Source organism: Scatophagus argus, chromosome 15 (assembly GCF_020382885.2).
Source record: "Scatophagus argus isolate fScaArg1 chromosome 15, fScaArg1.pri, whole genome shotgun sequence".
In the NCBI taxonomy this organism is placed as follows: domain Eukaryota; kingdom Metazoa; phylum Chordata; class Actinopteri; family Scatophagidae; genus Scatophagus; species Scatophagus argus.
Genome location: NC_058507.1, coordinates 1,624,215 through 1,640,123, shown reverse-complemented (window position 1 = coordinate 1,640,123; position 15,909 = coordinate 1,624,215). Strand labels below are relative to the sequence as shown.

General features: G+C 45.5%; 1 protein-coding gene across 7 annotated transcripts in view; it reads right to left on the bottom strand.

The window, feature by feature from the left end:
• Positions 1–4,369: 4,369 nt before the first annotated feature.
• kcnh5b (potassium voltage-gated channel, subfamily H (eag-related), member 5b) overlaps positions 4,370–15,909 on the bottom strand; it is a 108,066-nt gene continuing 96,526 nt past the window's right edge. For all 7 annotated transcript variants that reach the window (XM_046413744.1, XM_046413742.1, XM_046413740.1 and 4 more), the window contains one exon: positions 4,370–9,274. In XM_046413744.1, the coding sequence (XP_046269700.1) occupies positions 8,174–9,274 (1,101 nt within the window). In that variant the 3' untranslated portion in view covers positions 4,370–8,173. The remainder of the gene's footprint in view (positions 9,275–15,909) is intronic.

Genomic DNA, 15,909 nt, shown 5'->3' with positions numbered 1-15,909 from the left:
GCAGCACCATGTTTCTACAGTAGCCCAGAATGGCCAATCAAACACTGGCTGTGGAGATGGACTTTCACAGCCACTGTGGGGAGGACTGAGATGAGGGGAGTTTAGTTGGTTGCAGTCTGAAAAAAGAGTTTTCCACACTGATCTGTGGAGTCTGGTGAGAAAACGCTTGTTGCTGAAGAATGTGTCAAAGACTTTGAGAGAAACGGGACTACAGCTTCTGCTGCTGCTTTGTGCCATGTGTTGTGTCATCAGGAGACCAAAGAAGAAGATCATTTCTCATTGACAGTAAACAGGAGAATAAATCTACGGGCTTTAACAGGATGGATTTGTTCTTCTCTTCCCTAAATTGATCTTTCTGTAGTTGTGCCGACACCTCTGAGGCCACCCAAATCAATGTCCAGATTCAATTTTGAATCTAAGGAGGTCCTGGTCCATGGGGACAGTCTAACAGTCTAATTTGCCAGTTTCTCACAAAGCCTTCAAACATCTCACTCACCCTTCACATGAGAACTACAGGTTATTAAATGAGCATTACTACATATTGACAGCAGCTGTTGTCATGTAAAAGGTTGTGTAACTGCTTCAGGGTGAGTAAAGCGGTGAACTGAGACAAGAGCAGCACTTAGTGTCTTCCACATAAACTGGATTTCTCTCCTCTGAGAGACTGTATGGCTTTCATAAAGCAGCACAACATCATGCTGACTACCTGCTTTGCTTAGCATTTTTGATGTTGGTTTGTATTATTTATGACAGTTTTTGGGCTGTAACGTTGGAACAGATCTCACCTCATGTTCTGTGCCTTTTCTCTGGATTTTGTTGGTTTTTAATCACAGGGTTTCACCAGCATCAGACAACAACATCAGACTTTATTCCTTTGCTGATCAAACCACAAAATCAGAGTACATTTCTGTTATTAACTTGTTAAGATGTGGAAATTTTGAACTTACCTTTGCTGTCAAGTCCTGCCAGCACTTCTGACCCAGGAACAGCCTTTTTAAATTCTTATTTTCATTTGTCTATTTTACTTCTGCTGGATAAAAAGGTGTTTTAATACACCAGACAACAAGGCTATCGATTATCACACATATGTGTGTTGTTTAAGTGTTCATTTCCCTTATTAGTTTGATTTCATTGAGTTATTTGATGCTGCAAAAAGGGGCTTAAACATCAGGATTTAACAGCTGAGTGCTGCTCCTGATTGGCTCAGACGGATGTGTGGGCGGGAATTCGATAACGCTGCTCCGCCTCCCGATCATGACTGCACAGACTCTGGCTCCAAATGACATCACCAGCACAAGATGGCAGCACTCAGACGGAGGGGGAAGTGGAGACATATCAGCCATCTTTATATCATCAGTGGTTCATACATACAGACTTCAGTGCTTATACTGAACTATTGATCATCTTGGTGAGTTTCACAAAAGTAAAACTTTACCATCAAGTTTTCTTTTGTTATATCATATATTATTACCCAACATGCAGTTTCCAGTCGAGCTGTCATGTTGTGTTGGCCTTGAAAAGAGCAGTAAAACAGTGAATGAAACTGCCTCTGAAGCCGTTGATTCACACAAAGAGAAACCAAAACACTAACTCACATCCTGATTGACACTAAAAAGAAACAATTCTGGAGTAAATCAGCTTCAAAAGCACCTTCAGTGAGAGAAAATCTTTCCTGCTTTCACTTTCCACTAGCAGCAGTTAATTATGTTTTCCAAGAGAAGCTGCCGGCACATCCCGAGCTGACAGGTGTCAGTTTGAGTAACAGAGTGCTTCCCCTCCTCTCGGTCTGAGGAGGCGCTAATGGGGATGAGCATGCGCTTCGCCTTGGCAGCGAAATGAGGCTCAGCTCAAACTTTTGCAGAAGCTTCATGTGTCCAGGCTGAGTCGCAGGTGGGCTGGCTGGAGCTGCAGCCGAGTCTTGACAGGCTAATTTCTCCTCTGTGTTTCCTTTAGCTCGCCGTCAGCTCTCGCCATCCACGGGGAAACTAACCGTGATAATTCTGCTGTCTGCCAGTAATTGGCCTCCGAGATTCAGAGCCTTTCACACCACAAATGTGGTGTCAGAGAAATGCCTGATTGGATTAGCTGGGAAGATTAATGGATAGAGAGGCAGACGGGTAAATAGGTGCACGAATAAGAAAACTTCACTTTGTGAGTGCTTAAACAACACAGACTAGTCTGTAAACACAGCTAAACTGCTAAAGTACCCTAATGAGATTCTGTGGTGTTAAACTGGGACTGAGGATTATTTCACATTACACTGATCCTCTTAGAAAGCAGCAGCCAGGAGCCTGTGATATAAATTCTGGTCACAAAGACAGACAGAAACAGAGAAAGTTGAGACTGAGGGGCCAATAGGAAGAGCCTGGGGAGACGGAGATGAACGATGAAAGACGTCTCAGAAGGTTGAGCTGCAGGACGGGATGGAAAGTTCAAGACTTGAGGTTTCCAAAATCTGTACCTGACTTCTAACAGAGCAGCTGGTGTAATAAGAAGTGGAACATGCACAGATAATCATGTCTCACCTTGTGCTGCAGCTCTGTGACACCTGCACGATGCTGCCAACACCTGAGCTTCACTTGTTCACAGCGCAGCATCACTACATGCAGCTGCTGCACTTTAAAGGAACAGTTCAGTGGTTAGCTGCAGTCACAATACAAACTGTTTCAACAACCTTCATGAAGAGGACTCACTGCAGGATTGTTGGATTCGTTTATCTTCACCGTGTGCTGACTTTGTTTTCCCCTCACAGGCCAACATGACCTGATGTGGTTCCAGCTCCTGCCGGGTGGCCCGTACGGATCAATAACAGCTCATTGATTACTTAATGCCCCTTTGCGTGAAGATGTTTCTAAAAACAGAGAGGCAGAAAAAGACAGACAGGAAGGCCAGAAAGAGTATCCCAGAAGGCTGTTTATTATTCTGACACTACAGTTTAGGTGTGCAACTGTAAAACAATACATGAGTCAGTGCTGCTCCCTACCATCGCTTTAACAAAACAGTAGAAATTGATAACATTCCAGTAGAAAAAAGAGAGAAGCTTTTCCTAAAGGGCCGCGTTTATTGAAATCACCCAAAGCTTCGTGACTGAGTCGCACCTAAAGCTCAGACTGATGAAAAATTAATCCCGGTGAGAAAATTCAGCAGGTTGCGTCGATTTTCTGAGATAAGTGGAACAATAAAGAATTCTATCACAATCCGGGAAATGACTTCCATTTCTTTTATCTCCAATGCAATATGCGGAATCGAATCAAGCCAAAGGATAATTTCAATAAATGAGGCCCCTCGGTCGTCCCCAGAGAGGAGGATTCATGGTGTCAGTCAGTCGGCCCGACGCAGACGGACTGTACACCATCAACCTGCTGAGGGGAGCACGATGGAGGACACCACAGAGGAGAGAGGAAGGAGGATCAGAGGGGTGAGGGTGGAGGGAAGACACGAAAGTGACAAAGGCAAAGAAAGAGAAAGAACTCCTGAAAAAGTAGAGAGAGGAAACTCCTCTTCCTCCAGTGAGAAGAAACACACCTCAGCTCCCAGTCAGAGCAGGAGGGCAGAGTGGGAGCTGTGGACGGAGGGGAGGGGGAGGGGAGGGGAGGGGAGGGGTGTACATTCAAGTGGCAAAGCCGAGAAATCCTGTGCTGCAAGGTGTGTGTGTGTGTGTGTGTGTGTGTGTGTGTGTGTGCGTGTGCAGGGCTCAGATCACAGCAGTTGCCCTTCATTCTCTTGTCAAATTAATAAAGAAGAGGATGAGCGCTCGGCTGCCGTGTCTCCTCACACAGCCTGACAGGAAAACTCGACACGCGTTCGAACCCGTCGGAGGAGACGTCCGGCCTGCACCTCATCGCAAACTTTAACTGCTGACGGAGCGTTTCCCATGAGCGATATGTCTGAAAATAAAATCACTGTATTGCAAATCTAAAACTGTGGGTTTTTGAAGGCTAATCTTCCTCAGCACAACCCGTCTGAACAACTCCGAGCTGCTTGTGAAGACTTGATTCTGCAGGAAGAGCAGCTAAAAGACAAGCTTTGTTTGCTGTGTTCACTTCAAACCCACCCTCATTAGATTAATTCACTGTTAAAGTTACTACAAAGTGGAGAAAACAATCAACTGTTTTCTGTGTTTGCCTTTTAAATTTATTGCAAAAGGGGTTTTAAGAAAAGCTTTTGTTAAATCCTTTATGGTTTCATTCTGAGCAGACGCTCTGGTTGGTCGGCTGCTGTTGCTCCAAATGGAATAACAGAAAGTTAAAATTATTTTAAAACTTAATATTTAATTACTTTATTTTTTGAATGAAAAGGGAATTGGAATTATTGATAAATTTGATTATACGTTTAAATTCTTTTTCTTTGAGATTTGACGGGACAAAAGTTTTTATTTCAGATTAAGTCCAACATGCCTCACTGTGATTCATTCCTAAAATCCCATTGAAAGACACTGAAAGGCTGAATTATTCCCGACTCCAGCGATGTTAGTGTTGAAGTTACCCTTCAGGATAATCTGATACTGTCATTTCTGTTGTGATGACTTTGCTGTCTGCAGTTTCATGGAGGAACTATTTTCTTTCAGAAGTTGGGGGTCAACTCTAATCCACATTGTAGTTTTGGGGGACATCTGATGAAGTCACTTGTTAAAATGTTAAAGTTTTTTTTTCACCTTCTTTTTAATGATTTTTGGACATTTTCCCACACAGCTTAACTAGTGCATAAGCAGCCATTTTAGCATCACAAGCAGAAAAGCACTTGGAGCCGCCTGCAGTGCTGTGATAACATCGTTCCTTCAGCACATGCTGTGTGTCTCAGTGGAAGGGAGGAGATTCTGGCAGGAATCCCAGTCTAAAGTTCTGGTCCTGGCTTCAACCAGGAGTGTAGAGACGTTCTTATATAACACACGAGGATAATCTAAAAACAGAACCGCATTGATCCCACTCATCTCGGAAAAAAACCCAGAAGTGTGAGAAAAGATTTAAGGGAAACTTTCAGATGCGATGTGCTCAACAGATCCCATTGTGTCGTTTCTCTTCCTGTGTTATGGCTTCTGCTTCTGTTAGCTGTAATCTTCAAGGTCTGTAATGTTGTGGCCCCAGTGACAGCAGGCGACTATCAGCACGGATCGGCATGGAAGGAGAATCAGTCAGAGGTTCTCTCAGATTTAGACGGATACGACAAATCTGTGACGTTATTGAGTAATTTACGGATTGTACCTGCAGCTAAGTGATCTCCTGCTTTCCCCTAAAGCTTTTAACACCTCTCAGAGAAGAGCCTCTGCTGCCAAGCGACAGCGAGCCACAGGGAGTCGTGCCCACTTGGTCAAACTACAAGAACCTCATCAGAAACCGCTCACACACCACCATCTGCAGATCCACGCTGATACAAGCTGTGACGTCGCTGGGCAAACTGGTCTGCAGCAGATTTAGAACGAGGAGGTGGGGAGGAATATTTCTGTCACACTGCACCGGAAATACAGTTTCCCAGTTCGATTTATGAGGTCTACAAAGGTGATTAAAGGTCTGTTTGCTTCAGCCTGTTCAGAGAGACTCCAGGCAGGATGCAGTTAACATGTTAACTTTGAATATAAACTGGCTGATGCTTAGCGTGGATGTTTTGGCACGATGACATGCTAACGTTTAGCAGGTACTGCTTAGCATGTTGGCATTAATCTAAAACACATGGGATGTCGCCACTTTTTCCACACGTCAAGTCAGGAATTTTAAGAGCTCTGGACCTGGAAAGGAACAGGTCAGGTGACCTTCATCATGTGACCTTTGACCTGGGGTAGCAAGTTGGTTAGGTTTAGGACAACATCGTCTACTGGGTTAAAGATAAGGTGGGCTGTGTTGAACCGACTGCAGTTAACAGGGACTTTATGCTACTTGTCATTTGGTAAGTTTACGTGTCACGTTTGGTTGGTAAATATAAATAAACAATATGTCACTTTTCTACACACTCAAACAAACCCTCAGTCTCCTCAAACTGATATGCTAATTGGCCTAATCCTGCCTTTCCTGTTGACACTACACACTACAGAACAATAAAGGTCATCAGACTCAGCCTTTACTGTTACATCAAAGGTTGCATAGCCTTGCATGATTTCCAGTATAAGTGACAGGTCAGAGATAAAGATATGAAGCATGTGCTGCTCTACACAGCACAGTGGCAGCCATCATAGAAATCCTCACATAAATTAATATCTGCATTCATGCTAGAGGCGTGACTTTGCTGCCGAGGTGCCCCTGAGCGAGGCACTTTGCCCCTGGTGCTGGCAGGGGATCTGCTCAGCGGCCAACAGCAGCGGGATGGAGGGCTGAACGGGGGAGCGTGAACGCGAGGCGGGTCGGTTCAGAAAACAGGAGAAAATTCACATTTAAATAACATGTGCTCATTTGCACAACAGATGCCATTAAAAGTGAATTTCTTCAAAAATGTTCCTGATTAACATACTGTGACAGAAATCTCATGTCTAAACTCGCCTTCAGCTCGTGTGGTTTTATGCCAGTTAGCACTACAAAGTTATTAATCCTCATCACCTTTCCAGCCTGCTGACAGCTGCTTGAGTCTAACCTGTGGATGACACTAATGTTTTGTTTTAGTTTGGACTTTCTTTTCTTCAACAGAGAGAAACTGCACACCATTTTGTTACGCCTTGACTGCTGACAACAAGCTGTTAACTTATGACCTCCAACATGGACGCCAGAAGATTCACAGCAGCCTGTTTTCTGGCACCCGTCCGTTCGCTCAAAGTGCAGATACTGTAATGAAGCTGGAACGGCATGAATCTAGTCTTTTCAAACTGTCTGAGGCTCCTATGATGGCTGCCGTACACGAACGTTCTGCCTCACTTTGACGGTGAGTGTCATGGGATGAGCGCTGCAGGGTGAGGAGGAACGGCGTCGGATTCTCACAAGACCTGAAAAAACTACTGACGAATCCTGACTGATGTGCCTTCTGGGCCGTCAGGGTCCACATCGAGAGACGCCGGCACACGTGTACCGTATGCATGACACACACTCATATATATAGATATATGTACGCACTCTGGAGCATAAAACTACTCCTTTGCATGCAGATTTAGAAAAATGATATCATAAAAAGTACAGTATTCCATTTTTTATTACTCGAGCTTTCTGCGGCGAAGCTGCTGTCGTTAATGGAATTCAGAGCGGGCTTCAGTGAGACGCTCGCTGGTTAAGACTGCCGTGTGTGCTGCTGGGCCTGTGGGATTACATGTCACTGTGCTGAGTGGACTTTTATGTGAACTAAACTCTGTGTTACTTCCCCAAAGCCTTCTTGTCATCCCAGCTTTACCCAAAGTGCATTCTGCCATCCCTGATTCATGCAGAGGAATGGGACAAAAAAACACAAAACCTCCTTCAATTACTGACGTGAAAACAAAGTTGTGAGATTCAGAGTATTCTAGCAGTGTACCCGAGCGGTGCATAGACACAAGGAGGATTCTACTCGAGGGTTTACTGGACATCAAACAGAGGACGTTTCTGTAATCGAAAATAGAAATTATTATAAGAAGCAAAACTGGAGCGAAAAGAAAATGATCTCCCTGCGTTTAGGGATGCTGCTTCGACACAGAAGGCGAAGTGAGAGCAGAATCAAACTTCTATTTCATCTCACAGGCAAAGGAAAAAATAAACCTCCATCCCTTTCAGCTTCTCTGCTTATGAATAATCCATGCACCATCCCTTTACCAGTAAACCCTTTGTTAGTCAATGTTTATAGTGCTACCAGTATGCAAACCCTGAATGTCCACATAGTAAATTATCAATGAAAAATATTCATATGTACAGTGGAGCTCAATAAAATCAGTCAGTTCTCTTTAAATTCGATTTGCATGCAGTCAACTGCATAATATACAGGCAAATAAGTACGTTCAGTTGTTTCTTTGGCAGGCCAGAATCCAGCTGGACATGCATAGAGAGGTATGTACAATCAGAAGAACGGGACCCAGGCCACTGTGGAGTGTGGACTCTTTTGTGTCCTGGAGATTGAAGTCAGTGTGCAAAAGTTAAAGGAGCCAGTTTTGAGACCAGAGGCGTAGCCGGATCCGTCAGAGCTGGATGCCAAAAACAAGTGTAACCTTGAACTGATAAGTGTGATCATCGATCATGTGTCATGTGATCACTGTGTATTCCATTCCACTCTCTACACCGCTGGTTGGCTCCCTTCAGAGCCCGTCGTCCTTCTCTGAGTCTGGAGAAACAGGCCTGGACACGGTGAAAATGTCCTGACGTTGGATTTTGGTTTTGGGTGTGGTGGAGGCAGACGGCGTCCCCGTGGACGGCCGCTTCTTGTCCGACAGCAGTTTGATAATTTCAGCTACCTGACTCTCCAGGGCGCCCAGACGGCCTCCCAGAGTCTGGATTTCCCCGCGGAGCTCGAGCCGAGTCTCGTGCAGGGCGGCCTGCAGAGCCTGCTCAGGGATGGGGCAGAAAGGGTGAGGCGACCCCATTCCTGCAGGGAGAGGGCTGTGGAGGAGGGGGGTGACCGAAGCGGGGGTCCGCGCCTCCCCCGCCCGGTCGATCCGCAGCTCACTCTTGGTGATGCCGCTGTCACAGGAGTCAGTCTTGCGTAGCGGATTGTTGCTGGACACCCCACCCTCCTCTACATCCCCACTCCTTCCTGCTTCCTGTCCTTTACCCTCCTGAGAGAGCATCTCCACAGACACAGCCTTCACGTTGTTGTTCAGCCCCTCCTTCCTGGCCTCTGCTGGAGCCATGTTGTTTTTCAGGCGCATCCAGCCGCTGGCCTTGAGGGCCGGCTTCCCCAGTGCAGGACTGGTGCTGACTTTGAGCCTGACAGTCTGCTCACCTCCCCCGCCAGCAGAGCTGGGCTGCAGCTCCATGATGTCACAGTTGTTTTGCTTGGCGGGAGGATCGCTGGGATGGCTGTAAGCCAGCGAGCTCTGCATGGGCGTGACCTGAGACACGGTCAGCACGCTGCTGCTGGGCGGAGCCCCGTTCTGCATGGAGGAGGGGGGGCGCTGCAGGCTGAGTGGCAGGGAGTGTTGCAGGCTGGAGTGGCCCAGCTGGAGGCTGTGGGGGTGCAGGTGCTGGTGCTGGTGCTGCTCCACCTGCAGCTGGTTCTTCTCGAGGTCCAGCTGAGAGGCCGCTGCAGCTCCCTGGTTGCGGAGCTCCTTCTGCTGCTTGAACTTCTGGAACAGCTTCCGGACGGGATGGTCCTGCGGGATGGTGAGCTGCACCTCGTTCTTCGCTCGCTGCCTCTCCTCTTCCTCCTTCTTTACCTCACTGATCTTGCGGAAAATTATCTGCAGGGGAAACACACAGAATTGAACAACGTGGTGCTTATCAGAACATTTATCATCTCATATGAATACTATGAATAATAATTCTCTCTCTGGTATTCCCACGGAGCGGTTCACATTAATCACTGGAGGTAAAGGCTTTTTTCTTTTAAGTTTTATTATTATGGAAATGTGTCAGCCAGCCTCAACATGAGCACATCCACGCGTCACATCCTCACTGCAGTGCACTCAGGTACTGCAAAGCGTAGCTGCTTTCTGGAGATCCGTGTTAAATTATCCATCAGTGCTGCTATACCTCCCTCTGGATTATTCAGCCAAAGTCTGGCGCCGCTCTCTCCTGGCTCCCCTTACACGCTAATTACATTGAGAATGACAGAAATCTCTGCCAGGCAGCCAGCCAGCCATCCAACTGGTGATTTAAGAGTTATTCTTGGTTAAAATGATAATGCTCCCAATAGATGGCATGCTGAGTCGATCTTTTGAGTTAAAGACGGCAGGGAGGGGAGTCCACCTTGCTGTCCATCCATAATTTACCCAACCAACTGTATTTACCTCCTAAACTGCCTCCTTTCATCCTTTTATACTCATCCAACCTCTGCAGCTGAGCCAAACCAGGCAAAGTCCGCCCTCAACTGAGAGAGAAGCTGTGAGGCCCTGTCGATCATTTCAAATCTCCACAGCTACCTGGAGCCATAACCTGGAAGATTAACACTTTTAACTGAGTTAACTCTGGCAGGCAGAGTGTGGCTGCATTGAAAGTAAGTGAAAAGTAAGTGAAGGTGGGCTTTGTTTTTTTCTACTTGTTTCCTTCTGTAAAGAACGAGTCTACTCACTTTGTGTAAATCAAGACAAGAATCTGTCACAGCGGAGACATGACGCTGATGTGACAGGACCGAAGATGATGAGCCTCCACCCTCAAGTGACTGATGATACATAACTTAGACCTTTAACAGCTGAAATGTTTCAGCTCAGGTGGATTCAGACCAGAAGCTGTGAGACAAAAACATTGTGAGGTATGTGGACGTCTGATGACAAAATTTACATCGCGGGGAACCTCACGCTTGTGAAAGACGGGAAGCACACAAGACTTCCTGCCCTCCTGCATACTGCAGCCATTCAGACTTGAGTTTGTAGACAGGAATTGCAAATAAAAATGACTGCAAAACCTCAGACTTTGTTGAGTGTCAACATTTCTTGTAATTCCTCATACCATTTTCCCAGTAAAGGTGCTGTGGACACTGTGTTAGTTAAGATCTCCTGACACAATCCGCACGAATAAATGCTTTTCACAACTGACAAGAAACTTCTTGCGATCCATTCGAGATGCAAATTTCCAGATCAATTCATCACCGCAAAGACTTTGGCTGCCTGTCAGATTTTATTAAAACACATAAGAAAATCAGCCGGCCTTGCTGTAACTGTTACTGCAGCGCTGCGTGTCTTTGTGGGGGGCTGAGTGGTTTCACTAATTTCTCACATTCAGCCTAATTCCTACTGACCCAATTATTCAGTCCTGCTGCGCTCACATATGGAGCCTCATTCACAGTCTGAAGTGGCCGTCCGCCATGACACGTGCACCGAATCACACAGAGTCATGAGCAATGCTGCTGAATGGTTTCCTCTTGTTAGGGTCGGAGACGTGAGAAGTCAGAGGAGAAGGTGAGATGCTTAGGAGCTCCTCATCTGTTGTGTGAATGCGGTGAAACCAGGAGCTTCTACGAGTTGTGATGAGAGGCGTCCTGAGCAGCTTTTCAACCCCTCGTTGATGCCTGAAGATTTGAGGTGACGTCATGGCTGCAGTGATGAATCATGTAACATCATATCAGAAGACCTTTGCTGACAGAAATCCTTTTTAGCTCATATCCCAATAGGTTATGAATTTAGATTGCTTTAGGAGCTTCTGAGTATTTGTCACGAAGCTGCTGATGAAAAAGTGCAGGTCCCTTGTTAATCAATGTTTATTCACTTCCAGCAGTGAAACCACTTATATTTTACTTTTACTCTTCTGGTGAGTAATTTGCTTCTCTGAGAGGCTTTTTACATGCTGGCTAACATTCGGCAGCAATGAATCTGAGCTAATGACTTATAAAATAACTTCCCTTTCATAGCATCCTTTGAATCTTTAGCTTTTTAAAGGCTTATTGTTTATTTGTAGTCCATTCTTAAAAATGGACCCACATATTGTCTAATTAACAGATTAAGCCTTTGACAAATATAACGATGGCTGACGTGTCTCCACTTCCAGACAAAATTGAAGCCGTAATATCCCTCATACGAGTGCTGCCATCTTGTTCTGGTGACATCATTTGAAGCCAGAGTCTATGCAGTGGTGTTCAGGAGGTGGAACCGCAGAATCCCACACCCCCATCTGAGCCAATCAGGAGCCGTGCTCAGCTGTCAATCAGCTGTGATGTTTCAGCCTCTTTTCCAGGCATCAAATAGCTAATTAAAACCGAACATGATGCAGCGTGATATGAAGCACCTAAAATGACAGAAACCATCTTTGGGAAAAATCTATTTCAAATGTGGTCAGCAGGACGAGCCGGGGCTGGGTGGTTAGCATGCTAACTTCAGTAGGTACCTCTGCAACATTAAGCTCTTTGACATAACGTCAACACTGTTGTGTCTTCAGGTTCTCTTGATGATGTCAGCTCATTTTTTTGTCAAGTTTAAAACTAAGATTATGGCAACATCTTACAAACACGGTTGCTGATTGCCTTCCCACAATCCTCCAGTTAGTGGAACTCTACACTGTGGTGGTTATCTAAGAGCTTCACAGTTCACCCCACACACTGCAGTGCTCTCCTGAGAGCTCCACGAGCAGGTGTGAGGATGAAGTTAGCAAGTGGAGCCTGCAGGGGATTGGCTGGCTCCCCCTAACAGGAAGATCCATCAACAGGTTTGGGTCTACTCAAACTACTCATGTTAAACACATAATTTAAATGCACATCATTATAACAAATTTTTACTCCAAACATCAAATTAAGGGCTGATTTACACTTAAATGTTTTCGTGGCACATCTTAGGATGAAACAGAATGCAGATTTCCACATTAGTGGACAATAAAGTTTTCATAACCATAAACGTAAAGCTAACAGGTTTATATTTAACTTACTGAAACAAGTTGAAACGCAGCTCATTTACAGAGTTGTGCTTCTACTGTCAGCACGTGTGACATATGAATAGTAAATAAACATGAATGTGGCTGCAGAGGTGTGTGACTGTCTTCTTCTCTACATCTGGAGCCAAATCAACACGTTAATCTGATAAAACACTTCTAGAGAGATGGAAGTTTAAAGTCTTAGAATCAACTCATCATCATTCGTGAAAAAGCAAATCTGCTCATCTGACTCCTGAAATGTTCGGTGAGCCACTTAACACCAAAAGGAAATGAGACAACATTTAGAGAAATGCAGTAAGACTGGAACCAGCTGGGACAGGTGAGTTTGTGCAGGTGACATTAAGAGATAATAATAAATCTTAGCTTTAAGGCTTACAAGACAAGATAAACACTTATCATCATGTACAGTATGTCACTGTGTCCTGTCACTTCATCGGTGAATTTATTCTTAAAACCTCTACAGCTACGACATCACACCAATCAAACTGAGGTGAAAACACAGTAGCACAAACCTCATTTATGATTGTTATTCAACAAACTAGATTAGTAATGTAATGTAATGTCAACGGCTCCGAGGAGTGGTGGCATTTTGTGAAATCAAGCAGGTTGTCCTGCTTTTTACTGAGAAATATTCAGCCTCATCAATAATCTAACAGGACTACTGACTGACTTCCTTTAAAAAGAAATAAAGAGTTGTATTCTCGCAGAACAAGCATGTGCAGGTTTTCCACGCTCGCAGCGTCAGACAGCTGTGGACGCAGAGGCGCTCCAAACATCGCGGCGCTAAAAGTGTGTTTATATCTCACACTTCAAAGCTCTCGTGATGAAGATTTCAGCGCTGATAAAACCCTTCCCCATGAGCAGGGCACCAGACACAGACAGAACAAATGCAACATGTTTACGAGCTGCCTGGACGCACGTCAGGCCTGTTTAAATATTCAGCAGCAGAGCAGAGGGAGAGTGTCAGGGTTTATTTAGTGCTGCACAGACAGACGCCATGTTTGGGCTGAGTAATGTCTCCTTTTCACACTGTGATATTCTGACTGGAGGGGGAGGAAATAAAACGGAAGACATTACACACTGTAAATCTGAGCAGAGAGAACGTGAGGAGCAGGGAGGCGGGGAAGAGGAGGCATTATGTAAAATTTAATGTAAATGCAGACACACAGATTATACTACACAGCACGGCACATCTGTACGGAGAAGTGTCACACACACCAATGATGTGCATTGTCTGGCAATATTTAGTTCAGTTACATTTCTGCTCACAAAGCAAATTTTAATTTAAAATGGAGAGAGATGAAGGAAGACGTGACTGGAGAGATGGAGACAGCAGAAAGGAGGAGACGGAGGAGAAAACGAACGTGATGAAAAAGTGATACAAGTAGAGACAAAAGCAGAAAGAAGAAGTTAATTTCAGGAATACAAAACGCGACCCGAGAGAAGATTGGTAAACACGATCACACAGCTGACTCCACAGAGCCACGTGGAAACAAAGCATTTTCACCATCAACATCAAGAGAATATTTTCTGAGGGGCTTAATTTAAAAGAGGAAGGCTGAGATAACGGAGAGGAAGTTACAGCAGAGAGGAGGAACCAGACAAACAGCATGATGACAGAGAGAGAGAGAGAGAGAGAGAGAGAGGGGGGATGATTTCTCCCTCCTTATCTCCCAAACTCTCTCCCAAATCTCTGTTGGGAGCTTTGTGGGTCATGAGCACCTCCAGCCTCTTCCTCTCTGAGCACTTTGTGTCTGGACGTTTCCTCAGCTGCTGTCAGTCCCCTCCATCACTCTGACTGTACCGTCGAGGAGGAAATCAGTCTCTCCTTCACCGCTGACGCTTTGTGGTTTCTGCAGAGCTGCCGGCTCAGCCGCCGCTCTGCATCGCTCATTCATCACCCAAACCGTGCGGCAGGAAGCGGCTGGTGCGGATGTGTTGAGAGAGCGCCGCGTGGGAATGACGGAGGAGCCCATCAGAGCGGAGCGTGACTCGTTTGTGTAACGGGTCACATTCAGATAAACCAGCAAACACAACACGGACCGACAGAGCAGAGAGAAGCGGAGACACGGGGCCGCTTGGCTGAGGTTTCAGCCGGTGTGGAAGCAACGGTAGCTTTCATTTAAATCAACACGAAGACAACACTACATAGACAAAAGTATTGGGCCACCTGACCATCACACCAACAGGGACTTTAATGACGTCTCATTGTAAACACACAGACAGCTTTGCAGCTCTAACAGCTTCCACTCTTCTGTGAAGGCTTTCCACAACATGTTGGAGTGTTTCTGTGGGAATTTGTGCCCATTCATGCAGTAGAGCATTTGTGAGGTCACACACTGATGTTGGACCAAAAGGCCTGGCTCACAATCTCCGTTCCAGTTCATCCCAAAGGTGTTGGATGGGGTTGAGGTCAGGGCTCTGTGTGGGCCAGTCAAGTTCTTCCACACCAAACTCATCCAACCATGTCTTTATGGAGGTCGGACCAAACTGCGACTTGTGAAGGTCACGCCAATAAAGTCAGCTGACTTTGTCACTTCCTGCACGTCCAGGAAATGCAAAGTGTTAAATAAAATGCAGAAAGCTTCAAATGTGTGCAATGACACTCATAATGTGTTGTGATCTTTTAGGCCATCATGTTGACAACAAACTCTGAGCCTAAATTCGACTTCATTGTGTATTCATCCATCCATCCATACATTTTCTATACCGCTTATCCGTCAGGGTCGCGGGGGAGCTGGAGCCTATCCCAGCTGACTACGGGCGAGAGGCGGGGTTCACCCTGGACTGGTCGCCAGTCGATCACAGGGCCAACACACAAAGACAAACAACCACACACTCTCACACTCACACCTAGGGGGCAATGTAGAGCAGCCAATTAACCTGATGTGCATGTTTTTGGTATTGTGGGAGGAAGCCGGAGAACCCGGAGAAAACCCACGCAGGCACAGGGAGAACATGCAAACTCCACATAGAAGGGCCCAGACCGGGATTCGAACCTGGAACCATGAGGCGACAGTGCTAACTTTCTTTTAATATTTAAGAAGTTTTGAAAGGCCTCATTTCATTTTTAATTTAGTTCTGGATTTAAATAAAAAGTTTTCATTTCATTTTTATTTATTTTATGAACTTTTGTAAATTGTACTTAATTTTTCTCTGGAAAACCGTTTTTGCCGACATTTCAGCCGAACCTGATCTGTCAGGATCAAACAGAGAGGAGACAAACGCAAAGTGGAGATCCAAACACGTGAAGAGTGAAGGGCAAAGATGAGAATCTGAAAATATTCCTCTGAACTTCTGTCCTGACGGGATTCATGAGCATAAGAAATGACACAAGCACAGAAAGTTCAGGGTTTGGAGAAGGCAGAGGTCACTCGAGGTCGTGAAACTTCAGACTGGAAGCTGAACCAGATCAGTCAGGAACCGTCTCTTCCACTTAGGAGTTATTACACGCTTCTGAACACAGAAAATCGATAAGAGGGAAACTTTTAAATGGACTCCTTTGATGGATTTAATA